Source organism: Aulostomus chinensis, chromosome 3 (assembly GCF_037954235.1).
Source record: "Aulostomus chinensis isolate RoL2024-O1b breed Wild chromosome 3, RoL_Achi_v1.0, whole genome shotgun sequence".
Taxonomy (NCBI): Eukaryota; Metazoa; Chordata; class Actinopteri; order Syngnathiformes; family Aulostomidae; genus Aulostomus; species Aulostomus chinensis.
Genome location: NC_141322.1, coordinates 29,283,760 through 29,300,222, shown reverse-complemented (window position 1 = coordinate 29,300,222; position 16,463 = coordinate 29,283,760). Strand labels below are relative to the sequence as shown.

The following is a 16,463-nucleotide window of genomic DNA, read 5'->3' as shown; positions in this document are numbered from 1 at the left end:
TCAAGCCCGCGCTCCTGTCTAGCATCTCATTTTCTCCTCATGAAAGAACTGGGAAACACCAAGACTGCAGGAAGACTTCGTTTGTAGATGTTGTTGTTGTTTTGAGTCATTAAAAATAATTGTTGCTGCACCTTTTTATAATGATTGAGCCTGACTATAACGATCAATACCTGACCTCAAGTACTGGAACCAAAGGTATTTTATTTTGGTGATTACAACCACGTGATTGATAGTGGGCGATGTGACAAGTAAAAAGTTGGTAAAAGTACCCAAGTTTGGATTAAAAAAACAAAAAAAAAACCAACAACCTGTGATGAAGAAGTGCTTTTGGTTTGTGGTGATGAAGTTTTCCACTGTGAGCTTCGTTTCAGTGTTGACTGTGTTCATCTGTCGTCCAGGTCACTTACCCACATCACTCCAAACTGTCAGAGAAAGAGGTGAGTTCACCTGACCTGAAGTTCTTGATGAAGATGTCGCGTCTGTTGGTCTCTGGCGTTAGAAGGAGGTCAAAAACTAAATCCTGCTTCTGTTTATTTTCAGAAAACAAGCATCTGTTACCTCTCCTTTCCTGACTCCAACTCAGGTGAGTTCCTGTCACAGCCTCTTGGACTGGAGACCAGTTCACGATGAGATGAGTGTGAACGCCTCTCGTGCTTGTGAGAGGAGAGGTGAAGGAGTTGAGGGGTGGCCGCCTGATGGCGTCAACACACAGTGGAGGGTTTCTGCTCCGTCCTGCCCGATAACAATAACAGGGATTTATGGGGAACGCTTGTGTGTGTACTTCATAACAATCACTCCCGAATACGGCCAGGCGCAAAGTCAGAGGTTGCAACGTTAATGATACAAATGACCCACGTCATTGAAACACGTCTGAAATGACCACAGTTGGAACTGAAGACACAGGTGTCGTTGACAGGAAGTGATGATGTTTACCAAATGGGACAAAGGTGCGCAGAGTTTAGCACTCTGGGTTGACAGGCTTGATGAAATGTCCTGCTGGAGGCCTTCAGGGAGGGCTGTGGTTTCACTGCCCCCATGAGCTGTGCCGCCATCCTGCCCAGTCATATACTGGATATCCTGGATGGAGTCAATTTCCCACTCACTGACGCTCTGGGCTCTCCGTGTGACCCTCTGCAACAGTTTGTGGATGAGGTTCCCGCTCGCACCAGTTGGTGATGCAGCAGGGAGGAGGAGGAGGAGCTTGTGGTCTCCGACTGTCTGCTGCAGAGCCACTGATCAGAGGTCTCAGAGTGAAAGCCCAAATGACACGGCTCGGTCTGTGACGCCCAACATGAGTGGAGCGTCAGTCGCTGCCGCCGGTAATGATGGCAGTCAAGTGGAACAGCCTCTCGTCACATGTCAGATCCCTGACTGCGTATGACAGGAACTCCAGAGCCGCCGATCGCGTGTGTAGAACAGCGGTGATGTAAACAAGGAGCATGAATCCACTCAGAAAGCTGAACTCGCCGCTCAAATGGAGTCGGTGAAGCAGGTTGAATAAAGAAGCCCCACCCCACCGACATGGGCGGCTCCACTGTTTTAGGACTGGTTCTTTTTTCTCCGCGGCGCTGTGGCGTCACGCTCACAGAATGGGACAGCTGTAGGAGTGTGTAACAGGAGGAAGCCTCTTCCCAGTGCCGCGCCGCGTTGATATTTCTCCTCTCCAACTGTAGTCAAGAACCAGACCTTCAGTCTTCTCAGTGTTGCTCAGGTTGTTGGCGTCTCTTCTCTAAGCCGCGTGAATCATCAGTGACCTGTCACTGCCGTGTGGGTGGCTGCCTTTTTAATTTTGTCAAAATTATAATTGCTTGGCCTTGGAATTAAAGAACCATTTTGTTGATTGCTAATGTGGACACAAACAGGAAAGAACAAGCTTGCGCTGACGTTTCTTGACACTGTCATGATTGGTGTAAGACTTGAGGTGAGGAGGGGGCGTGCTCAGCAGGCGGTGGAGCTGATGACCCCGCGGCCCCCACGGATGACGACAGGATTAGAACAAATCGCTTGCGGCGCTACTATGGAGACTGTAGGTGTGTCAGAGAGAGAGAGAGAGATGAGGTACACTGTAGATGGCGCCGCTGCCAGAGCTGGCATCGTTTCCCTGCAATCCACTTTGGCTCTCGTTGGTTGGGGGGAAACGATCACGATGATGCGGTGGACTCAGAAAGGCAGTAAAGGGTGATCTGTTGTGTTTTCTTTGGAAGTAAAGTGAAACTGTGACCGTGAGCTTCCGGTGCCGACTCTCAAACTTAGAGGCTGTTCACATCCTGATGAGAGGAAGTGTGGAGGAAACGTAGCGCCTTGATGAAACCATTTATCAAGTCTATTTTTGCAGTATTGACACCTCGATTATGTGGATTGCTCTTCCTTTTGTAAGGACAAAGCACCATGGCACTGCACTCACACACTCTAGATACTCAGCTCTGAAATTATGAGAAAGCAAAATATCTCCAAATGGATTTTTTTGACTTGTATGGGTTGATAAGAAATAAAATTGTTGCATAACGTCGCATATTAGGTTGCGTCGCGTCATCTTATCTGGAACTGGAACAGTAGGTGATTAATCACACTGACAGCTGACCGATGTTGATCTGTAACCACTTTCATCAGTCTTCAAATATTTCCTCCTGCCCCCCCCCCCCCCCCCCAAAAAAAAACCAACTCCTAAATTTAGTTCTGATTCATTAAGAACAATTTTCATTAATTTAATCTGGTGGGGTTTTGGGTTCATTTAAAGGCTTCACCTTTTTTTAGGGGGGGGGGGGGGTTGACCCACACATCAGCCATGCATAAAAACAGTATTGTTAGTAAACCAGAAATAAAATCTGATCTATTGTAAGATGAAATGTTCTGTCAAACTAACAGTGTCACCGGGATTTTGATGACACACTGACTTGTTTATAAAGACGGGAGCACCGGTTTCAACACTTCCTGAGCTGACGGGACAAAAAAGAAAAAAATTCTGCCAGTTTGGAGCGATGCCTTTGAGTACGAGAGGAATCCTCAAGAGGAGATTAAAAAAAAGAAGAAGCCCAGACTCCACCATTACCTACTGGTAGACGCTAGCTGCTGGTGTTAGCAACTGTATGTGTGTCAGGGAGTGTCAGCATGGAGGGTGTCACAGTAGAACTGAGTCTTTTCTCTTCCACGTGGTCCTCTGTCCCAGTCTTGGTGCCAAGGTCGGTTGTTTACCTTCAAGTCCTGTCGCGCTAGCAGGACTCTGCTGTTTCTCTGATCAGCAGCTCAGATTGGGTGGTGTCCGATCTGAAGGAGTAAACCAATGCTTCTGCCATTCTTCATCTGACTGCGTCGGCTTGCTAACGAGGACTCGAGTCTTAACAGAAGAGGTGGTTGTTTCTCACACTCTTAAAAAAATGAGCGAAACAGCAATATTGAGGCGTAGGGAGGATGATCTGGAGCCTGCGAGGTCAGTTCAGTCCCTGTTTCTGTGGTTCAGCTCCTGATGGTCTGCTTCATGCTGGGTGGTCTCACACACAAACCCTCCTGCGTGATGTCATGCAGCGGTGTGTGTGTGTGTGTGTGTCCCATGATGTGAAATCCCATCAAGAGATAATTATTTCTCTGTCTCTCACTCACACAATCCTTCCTGGCGTCTGCTGGGGGATGGGTGGAGGTCATACGGAGGTTAAAGGCTGGTGGGTGACTCATGCTGTACTTGGTATTTCCTCCTCTTTTCCCCTTCCTGTTCGTCCAAAATGGGAAACCAGGAAGTTGTAGAAGATCTGACGGGTGCACACTGAATTCACAAAAGATAGAAGACAGCCCATGCAGCCTGACGGCAGTTTACTCAGCTACACGTCCATCCAGAGAAGCTTCGTGAAGATGAACATGAAGAGCGCGCTTGTTTACGTATGTCGGCGTCAACCTGACAGCCCAGATTCCAAGGTGTCACCATTCTCCAAAGCCACGATTTCATTTGACTTTTTATTTGCAGTCATCATTCAATTTTTGCTTGCGGTTTAAAATTTTGCGAACCTGCCGGCTACGCACGACTCCTGATTTTGTAACGATCAGCTCACCACATTCTGCCAAAAAAAACAACAACACGTTCCTGCGTTTCCTGATCCGTCTCAGTGCCAATCAGGGGCCTTTTTAGCAACCAACGTCTTCCCTGATTGCAGAACCACGTCTGACAGAGCAAGCATCAACAAAGCTTGGGAATTTCTGTGCGGACACAAACATGTCGCGATCCGGGGGAGGTGAATCTGATATCGGCACTCGATGAAAATTGGAAAGCAGCGGTAGAAATAGAAGCTGAACTGTAAATAATTCAAATTAGTGCTCTGATACGAGGGTGTAAAATGTATGCAAAATAAACAAACAGTGTCGCAAACTGTCAAATGTTGTTGTTTTTTTGTTTTTTTTTGTAAACCTCCGTTAAACTAGGTGTTGTTCCCATGGTAACGACACCATCACCCCGTTTCCAGGTTGCCTCGGGGACACCCAGTTCTGCTTCCGCTTTCGTCAGGGTTCCAACAGGAAGTCATCACTGGGCTGCTTCCTGGAAACCACAGACCGGGATGCACCGCCTTGCCTGAAGGTTGTTGCGCACGCACGCGCGTGCACACACACACACACACACACACACACACACACCGATATAGATGCACATACTGCAGTGTATTTTTCTGAGTTGTCTGCTGTGTGTGTGTGGCAGAGGGAGCAGGGCCACTACTACGGTTACGTGTATTTCCGCCAGGTGCGAGACAAGTCCCTGAAGAGAGGATACTTCCAGAAGGTGAGCGTCCGTCTGCAGAGATGCTGCACTTGTTCTAGTCCGTCTGATTCCCAGCGACCTGCACTGAATGATTCTTCTGTTGAGGGAACAAAAACCTCAGAATAGAATTCTTAGGAATTAGTGGCGGTTTAAACGGGAGGTCCTGATGTCTTGGTACGCCATGGTGACAGGGAGCGTGTGTCTTTGTGCTGTCCCCCAGTCTCTGGTCCTCATCAGTAAGCTGCCCTACGTGACCTTCTTCCACTCCCTGTTGAAGATCATGGCTCCAGAATACTTTGAGAAACAGGAACCGTGTCTGGAGGCCGGTGAGTCTGTGCTCGCTTCCATACAGGAAACGGAAACCTCTCGTCTCAGTCGTGTTTTATACGGTTTGTTGACGTGTTTTTAAACGGGAACACCCATCTCCTCCATTTGCCTTTTTTTTTTAAAGTTTTTTTTTTTTTAACTATTATTATAAACAACTCACCCTCAGTGGAGCAAAGTTTGGCCCACTGGGTTAATGCCCCCATCAGGATAAATAAACTAAAATGATTTACTGTGTCTTTGTGTGTTTGATTAACAGCTTGTAATGACATAGACCGCTGGCCAACGCCCCATCCTGGGAGAATCCTCACGCTGCCTATAATGGGCGTGGTCATCAAGGTACGCGCTCGCACGCAAACACCAGTCGATAGCTCGTTTCGACTCCAGCCATTTACAGGTGCAGCTCACAGCATTCGTGAAGGCTGCAGGACTCAACACCTAAATGGAATGCAGCCATTATGAACGCGAGAAGTTCCGCTTGTGTTTGACGCGTCCTCCGTGAGGCGCCTCCTTTGTGTTACCAAGCAAATCCTTTTTATTTTTTCCTTTTTAAAGGGGCATCACAGGCTTGCTGAAGCTTGTAGTTCTACTTGGGAGGTTTGCTGTCTGTTTGAATGTACCTGTGGTGAGCAGGCGGACTTCACCCCCTCCCACACGCAGCTCATAGCCACAAAGCTTCCATTCTGGGGTAACGACAAGCAGTTTCCCTGCTAAGCGGAACTAAGTCAGGTTTAATGGCGCAGCATTAAAATCACAATAAAAGTTTATCTCATTACACTTGCAGTTGTTTAAGAGCCCCAACAATTCGCCATAAGCAGGCTGTGCCCTCAGGCTCTGTCTGCTTTGACTGTGGAGGGTGAGAAAAGGGCAAGAAAGAAGCATCAGAGGCATTTTTGATTCTGTTGGCCGAAGCTGAACTGCTTAACCAGAACGAAACTCAGTAACTTAAACTGTTGCTCACATCCTTGACAAAGACTGAGTTGGAAAATGATTAAAAAAATAAAAAGTCTCAGGATGTGGAGCCACAAGGAAGTGAGATTATCAGGTTTCTCCGGCAGCTGCTCATCTCTGCTGCGTCAGCTGCTGTGGACTTACTCACCTGATTTTGACAAGGAAGATAAATCCATGAAATAAAAATGATGATTCAGTGTTGCTGAGTATTGATGTTCAGAGGGGTGGACGGAAGGAAGCCCAACCCACTTCTGATGAGGGTTTGATCCGTGTGCTGCTGCAGGTGCGCATCCCAACCTGTTACGACAAACCAGGAACCTCACAGCTGGTCCAGTCGGCCCAGGTGATATCACACACACACACTCACACTCACACTCACACTCACACTCACACTCAGAACAGCCATTCAGTCCAGTCCTCAATCAGGAATGTTGCTGTCACTCCCTCACATCAAGGAGAGTCCGCCTGTACGGTAAACATTTCCTCACGCGTTCTAAATGTACAGACGTTAGAAGGGTGTGAACAAACATGATGTGACAGCTAAAAGAATGTCTTTTTTTTTTTTTCCAAGAGTGACAGTCTGGTGTCCATCGTCTTGCCAACCATCCATGAAGTCGACCTCTTCAGGTGAGAGCTACATGTCCTCTCTCTGCTCCACCTGCTGTATTTGTTAAACTTAATTCTGGTGTGGGGCAGCACGGTGGAGCAGTGGTCCTCACTGTGGCCTCACAGCAAGAAGGTTGTGGGTGGAGCCCCGGCTGCAGCACGGGGTCTTTCTGTGTGAGTCTCCATGTTCTCCCTGTTCCTGCTGGGTTCTCTCTGGTACTCCAGCTTCCTCCCACAGTCCAAAGACATCAAGAGGGACCAGGTTAATCCAGACTCTAAATTGACCGTAGGCGTGGCTGGGAGAGCCAATGGTTGTCTGTCTCTATGTGTTGGCCCTGCCATGGACTGGTGACCTGTCCAGGGTGAACCCCGCCTCTCACCTGAAGGCTGCTGGGATAGGCTCCACCCCCCACCACCCATAACAGGATAAGGGATTTCATTAGAATTTCATCATTTAATGAAACTACTTGTTTATTTTCATGTCAAAACTGTAGTCAAACACGATGAATGTCTCTGAGGAATGACCGTCTGAAAACACCCCCATATTTAAACCAAACTGCTTCTTTTTTTTGCACATATTTACATGATTTACCAATTTTAATGTTGAAAAGGAGTTGGATTTGTGACTTTGACCCTCTCAATTATCCATCCACTTGTATGAGAGTACAGCAAAGGTTTGATAATGTTAAAATCATTCAGCAGATGTTTGTTCCTACAGCTTTTTGCTTTATTCATCCACTGACTCATCTCGCGCTCGCTCGCTCGCTCTCTCTCTCTTTCTGTATCTCTCCAGGTGTTTCTACCCAGTCTTCTTCCACATCCAGATGTTGTGGGAGTTGGTGTTACTTGGGGAGGCCCTGGTTGTCATGGCGCCGTCACCGGCCGAGTCGTCGGATACGGTGCTGGCTCTGGTCAGGTGAGTTGCAGAGTCACTTGGAGCCTTTTCTGTGCGGCTCGATTGTTTTCAGATGTGGTCGTCGGTTTCCTCTGGGGGTTTCCTTCATGCAAATCAAGTCCAGACGTGTTTGAAAAGGTTCCACGTCGGGAGTTTTTAAAATATTTTTCGGGAGTTGAGTTAGAACATGATCATTGTCAGGAAAAGTCTTTCCCATTCTGCTAGTGTAACCGCCCCCCCCCCCCCAAAAAAAAACCCCACCCTGGCTTGTTTGCATTTATTTAAACTCATCATAACCTTTGTGGGTGGGGCTTTGCCCAGGATGCTTCAGCGCTGCCCTTCCAGAACAACATGGAGGACAATCCATGCGCCACACAGAAAACATGTTTCCACCAAAATAACCAAACCGCCTCATTTTATGATCCATGTCCTCTTACCTGAGTTGCTGCTAGCTTGCTAGCACACAGAAAGAGAGAGAGAGAGCTGGACAAATATGCCAGTCAAACCCAAGAAGAACTGAAATCTGACCGATTCGACCGGCTCTGGTCATACAGGTGGAGCGTGGCGAACACTGCACCCTCCACGGCGCGTCCACTCAAGCCTCACCCGACGTCAGAAGTTACATGTGGATTTAATTTCAAAGTCACTGAAGGGAAATCTCTTCTCCCTGCAGCTGCATCTCTCCTCTGCGTTACTGCAGCGACTTCCGGCCATATTTTACCATCCATGACAGCGAGTTTAAGGAGTATACCACCAGGACGCAGGCTCCGTGAGTATTTCGGCACAGCCTTTTTCAGGGGTGCTTCATGATCTGGTCAGTGATTGTCAACTGTTGAGTCAAACGCGATCCGTCTCCCTCCACAGACCATCAGTCATTCTGGGCGTGACCAATCCATTCTTTGCTAAAACGCTGCAGCACTGGCCGCACATCATCCGTATCGGTGACATGAAGCAAGCAGGTAGATGATATTACAGGAAGTAGACGCACTGCATGTCGCATTTTCAAATATTCCTCGTCATTTAAATGTCTTCATTTAATATAGGAAAATGGAATGTTCAAGCAGGGCTGCTGCAGAAATTCTGGCCGTAGGCGGACAGCCCTGTCGTGACCCACAGTCCTGCTTTGAAACCGTCAGCAGGGGGTGTTTTTGACACCATTTTTCTTCCACTTTTACTCCCAAAATTAAGGGAAGTCGTCTCCGTTTCAGCATGACAATGAAGAAGGTTCCCGGAGGAATTGTTTTCTGTTTGTGAAATCCGTCCTGCAGAGAGGCTGGAGCACAGACGGCGGGTCATGCACTTATCATCAGTGCTGAACCTCACTCACACTCTGCTGGGGCTGAATGGAAGCAAATCCCTGCTGCCAGGTTCCACAGTCTGGTGGAAAGATTGGAAATAGATTGAAAAGATAGATTGCAGCAGATTATTGCCCGTAGTTTTGAAATGAATCATCCAAAAATCACATTACTTGGCTGCAAAGTAGAAAGAGTACAAGCTTCTGAGGCCTGGAGTCACTGACCTTTGCTCTCTCTATCTGTCTGTCCCTCGTAGGAGAGATGGCCAAGCAAATGAAAGTCAAGAAACTTAAAAACCTCAAAACTCTTGACTCGAAGCCTGGTAAGTACTTCATATTCTCCTTTTAATTCTTTTTTTTTATATTTTACTTTTTTATGATTTTTCATAAAGCACCCCCTTAGAAACACTCAGTTTTCACATTCATGGTTCTGGGAGTTCTCCACTGGGGGGAGCTGTTCAGACACCGTCAGACCAATCAGCTGGTCAATGGTGTGTGTGTGTGCGTGTGTGTGTGTGTTGCAGGTGTGTACACTGCATACAAGCCATATCTCAACAAAGATGAAGAAATTATCAAACAGCTTCAGAAGGTAGGTGCAGCCTCCTCCCCCACCGTGTGCTCCTGACCCACTGATTTGAACCTGACGTACTCATTGAATCCAGCAGGTCCTGGAAGGAAAAGAAATGATAAAAACCATCAGGTTCTTGAAGGTTTTACAGGTGTGGCTCCTAGAGTTTTCCATTATTCACCAACATCCCAGCTGCGCGTTTAACCGAGTTTCACACATTGATGAAGTTGTTCGAAGATGGATTTCTGGAGCAGTAATTATTATTTTGAACAATCTGGTAAAATCTTTTATGGTTTGAGCCCATCATCCATCCGCCATATGATGAGATTGATATTCTACAGCTTCAGCTTCCACACAGCAGTAGTGTGTGTCTTCATTGACAGCGAGACACAAGCTACACTGGTGTTGATCCAGTGAGAGGAGACGTGCCGTCAGGCCACAACTCAAATGCTGTCGCCGCGGGGAAAAGAAGCTCGGCGTGTGTGACTGGTTCATGTTGCACTGCGGATGTGAGATCAGACGTCAAATCCTCCTCTGCACTGCAGCTCCGTACGGTGCTGATTTGACTGGAGGATCACCCTTGATGAATGAAGAAAGGCTTCTCTTCTGGGGCTGTAGAGAAAGTCTCAGATGGAATATTGTTGATTTTTTGTCTCTGGGGACGTTGGCATGCAGAAACGCTGCACGGTGCTCGTTTGAGATCTGTTATCTTCTGTAAAAGATACAGAAATAGAAGGGAAACCATGTTTCCTGGTTTTCAGAATGCCTCAGCACCTCAAGATGTTCACTCGTTTTGGTTTGGGTTTTTTTTCAGGGCGTTCAACAGAAGAGACCCTCGGCAGCCCAAAATGCGATACTTCGCCGCTACTTCCTGGAGCTAACGCAGAGCTTCATCATTCCCCTGGTACGACTGATGATGTCATTATTTCTTTCCCCCCTGAATAGTCGAGCAGATGTTAGTCAGTGACTTTGCTGCAAGCACAGTTGTCTCAGTTGTGTTTGTGTGGTGGGACAATGGCGATGGGCATGTTGGGGTCGGTGTCGCTGTTGCGGCGCCTCAAATGCATCCGTGTGTGGGAGTCGTTACTCACCTTGGGCCTCCCTTCCACAGCCTAAAGCCTAAGTTCTGCTTAATTTTAGGCTTAAGATTCAGTCCAAGCCTAGATTAACGGAAGCCTCCTGGAAATGTCATGTCCTTTAAAGTGATGGAAAGTGTGTGTCCGTCTGTGTATGTGCACACACCAGGAGAGGTACGTGGCCAGTTTGATGCCTCTCCAGAAGTCCATCAGTCCCTGGAAAAGCCCCCCTCAGCTCCGACCGTTCATCCAGCAGGACTTCATGAAGACTCTGGAGAAAGCCGGGCCCCAGCTCACATCCAGGCTCAAAGGAGACTGGATCGGACTCTACAGGTACAAACGCCCGCACGCTAAAGAGAAGCATTTGCAGTGCTTTAACTTCCTGAGGAACGGTGGATAAATTCTATGTCATGAATGTTCCTCTTTTAAAACCAGGTCACCTCACATCGATGCGCTATCACCCTGTTTGTTGATCGTAGTTGCATCTTCAGCTGATGAGAAGATTCCTTCGACTCTTGATATCAGACATCTGCTTGACGTTTGCGAAGCGTCGCGACTGAATTGATCGACGCATGAGTCATTGTTGCAGAACTCACTGGGTTCTGGGTGTCATGTTGTGTCCTCCTCTCTGTGTCTGAAGACATTTCCTCAAGTCTCCCAATTTCGATGGCTGGTTCCGCAACAGGAGGAGGGAGATGACCCAGAAACTGGAGGCTCTGCACCTTGAGGCCCTATGTGAGGAGGTGAGGAGGGAGGGTGGAAGTGAGGGAGGAGGAGGAGGAGGAGAAAAGGAGCGTGGAGATGAGGCAGGGCCGACATGAGTGCAGGTCGTATCAAGTTAAATACCAACTGATAACACGTGGTGCGTCCCAAATCTCGTACTTCCATACTACATACTTACAATTTTGAGTATACTCAACTCAAATGTGCAAAGCAGTATGCGAAAATTGAGTATGCAAAAGTACTCGGATGACGTACTCAAATCGGTCAAGATTTTGAGTATGCGACTGTGGACAAAAAATGGCGGCGGACAGCTGTGGTGAGAGGCGGAAGACACTGACCTGTACGGAGTCGTCTTCACATTAAATAACGGGGTCAAGTTTGAAATTCTGTGTGGGCGCGGGTTTGAAAAAATAAAACGACTCGTCACCAAAATGTTCCTCTAAATAGATCCCACAAGTAAACGCTACATACCGTTGACCTTCAGCCAACAGAAGGAGGACATCGCGTTGTCGGCGCCGATTGTGGCGTAACAACGCGCGGCGACCGTTCGTTTTGCTTTACAGTCGCGTTCGTGCGCATTGTACGCATGGGGTTTACTTTGAGTGCACATCTACAGTAGCGTCCGTCTGCGTACGTCTGCAAAACGCGTACGCCCGTGTTTTGTTCACGTGGAGAAAGTTTGGAGAAGCAAAACTTTTCCTACCATTCAGAAAAGGACACAGCGTCATGCTCATACTGGACACCCCAAACCGGATCGTGGACGTAGTTTGACGCAGAGGAAAACCTGATAACCCAGGATTGACAAGTACGAGTGAAATACTGGAGTAAACAAATAAGGCAGCTTATTATTTTTTTGTCTTTTGTCAGCCTTTGATGCACACGCGTGTGTCTCATGTCCTTGGAAAGCTCCGTTTCTGCCGCTTCATATGATGAACTTGCCGTATCCGTCCGATGACGGGTTTGCGAGTTATTTAGATGAGCGTAAAAGGAGCGCACATCAACGCACAGCTTTTTTTGCAGCCCGTATTTCTGATTACATTCAGCCAAAATTAAAATATATATATTTTCTAACAAATACTTGAATGCAAAAAAATTAGTGACAGGTTCCACTGTAAAGGCGCAGCTGTGTAGTTTCACGTGATGCGAGCTTGATCGAGCTCCGATGAACCGTTCCGGAGACATCCGGGTGCAAAGAACGCGTGTCTAAAGTCACACACTTGAACGGGTCGCGGAGGGTTAACTGGCGTCTCTCAGCCCGACCAAACATCCTGCTCTCTGTGTCTCCTAGGATCTGCAGCAGAGAATCCAGAAGCACACAGAGGTGGAAACGGTTGATCTGGTTCTGAAGCTGAAGGATAAACTGGTGAGTAGGAACCGGTTCATCGGCGACTCCACCGGTGCTGCGACTCTCTGTTTGGGCGTGTTTGTAGTTCTTATTTTTTCCAGATTCCCTCACACGTATACTTCTACTACTTTTATGTTCCCTGGTGTTTACCTTGCACTTACCGTTCACATACCCCTCTGCTGCGGTGACACCTGGGACTTCCCCGTCTGCCGCGTTATCAAAGGTGATCTCTGTGATTGATTAACTTGATCAGCAAGTGAAGACTGATGAGTGCCGTCTCTGCTGCAGACCCAGGCGGAGCGGGAGCAGCTGCCCGTGCGTCCAGGGACCCTGACCAAACTGAGAGACCACATCGAGGCCGTCATCCTGGCCTTACCAGAGGACCTGCAGGGCATCCTACACAAGCCCGCCACACCGTGACCTTTAACCCCTCAGTCTTCAACTCTGACCCCAGGCGGAGCTTGTTTTAAAGTTTGACGGGGTCTCTGGTGGACTTCCATGCGGAGGGGCCGAGTTTTAATTATCCTGTGCAACTTTTGAAGCAAACAGCACATTTTTGTTTTCCCAGAATATTTATCCTGCACCACTGTGGCGGCTCAGATGAAATGTGTCTCATGCCCCAGAGATCATGTGGAACGGAGCAGCCGGATCCGGCCACAGCTGCCCGGCAGCCACTCCTCCTCGGGGTTCTCACGCTGCGGAACTGCTTAGAACGTTATGAGTGGGCTTCTCGGCACAAAGATATCAACAAGTAAAGAGGAACTAGAACCCAAATGTGCATGGACGCACCTGCTTGTCCGTCTGAGGAGGATCTCTGAACATCGACCGAACATCAGCATTTTAATGTCTCCAGGTTTTTAGTTTGTACTTTTTTAACTTGATGGCGGACTTCTGCGGTCGGGTGGAACTGACTTAGGAGTGTTTTAATCCATTTTAAAAAAACAAAAGTTCTTAGAAGTGCACTTCATGATAACCGGACCAGTGTGCTTTCCTCTCAAGCACACACACACACACACACACACACACACACACACACACACACACACACACACACACACACATACACGTATGCAAACAAACTGAAATGAGCAAAGCCAAGCAGTGCTTTATTATGAACTTGTACTAAAACATTCATGTATACACACACACACACACACACTCTCTGTCTCTCACACGCACACACAGTCTCTCTCTCTCTCACACACACACACACACACACACACAGGGGATTAAGCACCAGCGATCCTGCAATAATTATTGATGCAGTAAATGGCTCCTGGTTTGTGTTCAGAAGCCAGTCACACCCAAGTATCCATGTCACATGACCTCCCTGTATCCAATCATAACAGCCTAAAGAAATATTTAATATGGGGGGGAGGGGCTCTTTTTTCTAGTCTGAACTGAAAACCGGTGGACTGTGACTCTGGAGGCTCATTATGACGGGAAAAGAGAAGAACAGAATGTCAGAAACAATGATGGTTAATCCGCATATGAACGTCAAAATGTAAAAAGTTAAAACACTAAAATACAACAAATATTTCTGCCTAAGTTACAGTCATGTTACACCGACTCAGATTTAACTTCTAGTTTGTTTGTTTTTTTACTCTTTTTCACCAAAGGGACCTGCTCTGACAAGGAATCTCCTCCTTGACCTCGGCTCATAACAAATCATCTCCCTGGATGATATAAAAATACATCGGAATTTTGATTTTACAGTACAATTTACTATTTTTTTTTTCTCTATTTTTCTGGAATGAAAATCATGTCTTAAAACTTACATAATGCGAACCCAACAGTATTTTTGTTTCATTTCACTGGAATTTTTCTTGAACTTCTCTATTCGCCCTTTCCTGGCGAGGCGCCTGTGGTGAAACTGACCTCTTCCTCTTGGGAAGTTTCAGCTTCACAAGATCTTGTTTTTTAATGGCTAAACCTGGGGAGTCCAGCTTTTTAAACTTGGACGGAGTGGAGTTCAATGTTGTTTACATCCAATTTTAAAAGGTTTTTATTCCAATGGGGAGGGGGGGGGGGGGGTGTGCTGGAATTGCTGGCTTGTTTTGTGGGCCAACTGCAGAGAGGTGACTTCTGCTAGCAGGTTCACGGACACCCACTCTCCTCTAGCTGCTCTCTCCAACTTTGCTGACCAGAACACGCGAATGCTGACGTGACGGTGATGTCATGCGTGACGTCAACGGTGCGCAGTCGTGGCTGTAAACTACAAGTGCCAGTGTTGGGACAGGGTCTTCTTTTCAGTTCAGTATTTCTTCCTATGAATGTTTATGAATTCTCGGCTGGGTTTGGTTCCTTTCCATCCACTGTTGCTAAAATATGAAGGTGGAAGATCTTGTCAGAGAAGTTGTTGTTGTTGTTGTTGTTTTTTCCACTAGACTATAAAAGCCTTAACGTTTCTCAGGAACTAATGTGCGGTCTCAGTGCCCGAGTCACCGACGGGTGGATACTTTGAGCGAAATGTTCCTTGCAAAAAAAATCAAAAAAAAAATCAAATTTTTGCTGCTGCTGGAGTGTTTTTGAACATGAAGGCACCGCTGCTCGGCTGGTCCAGGACCAGCAGTACGTTCAGAGACCGTCCCTACCTGAGTTAACACTCCGCATACCAGGACGGGAGCCCCGTGACCGCAAGAAAAGGAAGGTTTTTGTTGGCAGGTCGTCTCTCAATTTGAAGCAGTTGTGATGTGACATCATTTCCACCGAAGCTGCACGTGAGCTGTCCGTTCGTCCGGCTTCACCTTCGAAGGCGCACGCGCTGCTTCGGGCCTGGGCGGCACCGAGCATCAGCAATACACACTTGGCCAGTAGCAATAAGAAGACAGTTCACGGAAATGTGGGATGTCCCGTTTCCTGCTGTTGGATTTGTTTTCTGCCGTGAAAGCACACACTTCCGTTCCGCCACGTAACCGATAATTGAGAATGAAAAGAAGACGTTTGCATTTTAAAAAATTAACAAATTTCGGAGCATGAAATCAGAGTAAAACTGCATTTTGACCATGAAATGGCCTCTGAAACGCTCTGAGTAACAACAAGCATCATAAAAGGTTAACCTTTCTCATCTTTTCCTGATGAAACGCGACATTGTAGTGAATGTGTTCCTCCACGTCCCCCAGAACTTTTTATTTTATGTATTTTTTTTTTTTTGCATGTCACAATATGATCGTCTTGACTCGGCCCGCTGAACGCCTGATCTGTCAATTCAGAGACGACCAGTTCAGGCTTGGATGCACGTCGTCACCTTCTTGAAACAACTGCCCCAAGGCATTCTTTTTGTGCCTAAAACAACACCTTAAGGATGTTTTGTCTCCAGTTTTGTTTTTTGTGTGTGTGTGTTTTCTGAAAACCTTAAAAAAAAAAGAAAAAAAAGACTTGAGTGATTATTTCAGGAAGGTGACAACGTGTGAGTTTTGAGGAAATGTGGAGAAGTAAAAGCTGCAAATGTTTCCTCGAGGCGTTTGGGCTTCATCTCGACTTCAGTTCCCGCTGTCGCTCTGTCACACCTGCTGCTGCTTCTTCTTCTCCAAGTTGTTTTCTTCATTCAGTTCCTGCGAAGGAAGTTCTTCAGCCCTTCAGCTGGGGTTTACGTTTACGACAGGATGAAGCCTCTTTTTAAATTTTACAATAAAAAAAGTTTGCTTTGGTGTTTTTTTTTGTTTTTCCCCCCTCCTTTTTCCACCAAAACTTCCTGCTGGTTTCACCTGGACGCGCACTCACACACTCACACACTCACACAAAAAGATGAACTGTTCTCTCTTAAGGACTTCACTTGTTTGATCGCGTTAAGCCGGCTTGTTGTTTGTATTTTCTTGTTTTCCATGAAGCCATCATGTTACAAGTTTATAAGATGCTTTGCCTTTTCGTTTCTTTTTCTCACTCCCGACAGATTATTGTGTAGAAAAATAACAAAAATGTGTGCTAGTTGGGCAAAAAATAT

The 16,463-nt window shown here is 46.9% G+C and overlaps 1 protein-coding gene across 1 annotated transcript in view; it reads left to right on the top strand.

Moving 5' to 3' along the window:
* Positions 1-16,254, top strand: part of dennd6a (DENN/MADD domain containing 6A) — a 17,920-nt gene extending 1,666 nt beyond the window's left edge. The window contains exons 3-20 of the mRNA XM_086200227.1: positions 399-437; positions 541-583; positions 4,449-4,561; positions 4,679-4,759; positions 4,959-5,064; positions 5,322-5,401; positions 6,297-6,356; positions 6,585-6,640; positions 7,413-7,535; positions 8,188-8,283; positions 8,379-8,473; positions 9,066-9,131; positions 9,333-9,397; positions 10,191-10,280; positions 10,622-10,785; positions 11,093-11,195; positions 12,464-12,538; positions 12,809-16,254. Coding sequence (XP_086056353.1) covers positions 399-437; positions 541-583; positions 4,449-4,561; positions 4,679-4,759; positions 4,959-5,064; positions 5,322-5,401; positions 6,297-6,356; positions 6,585-6,640; positions 7,413-7,535; positions 8,188-8,283; positions 8,379-8,473; positions 9,066-9,131; positions 9,333-9,397; positions 10,191-10,280; positions 10,622-10,785; positions 11,093-11,195; positions 12,464-12,538; positions 12,809-12,940 — 1,587 coding nt within the window. The 3' untranslated portion in view covers positions 12,941-16,254. The remainder of the gene's footprint in view (positions 1-398; positions 438-540; positions 584-4,448; positions 4,562-4,678; positions 4,760-4,958; positions 5,065-5,321; positions 5,402-6,296; positions 6,357-6,584; positions 6,641-7,412; positions 7,536-8,187; positions 8,284-8,378; positions 8,474-9,065; positions 9,132-9,332; positions 9,398-10,190; positions 10,281-10,621; positions 10,786-11,092; positions 11,196-12,463; positions 12,539-12,808) is intronic.
* Positions 16,255-16,463: the final 209 nt, after the last annotated feature.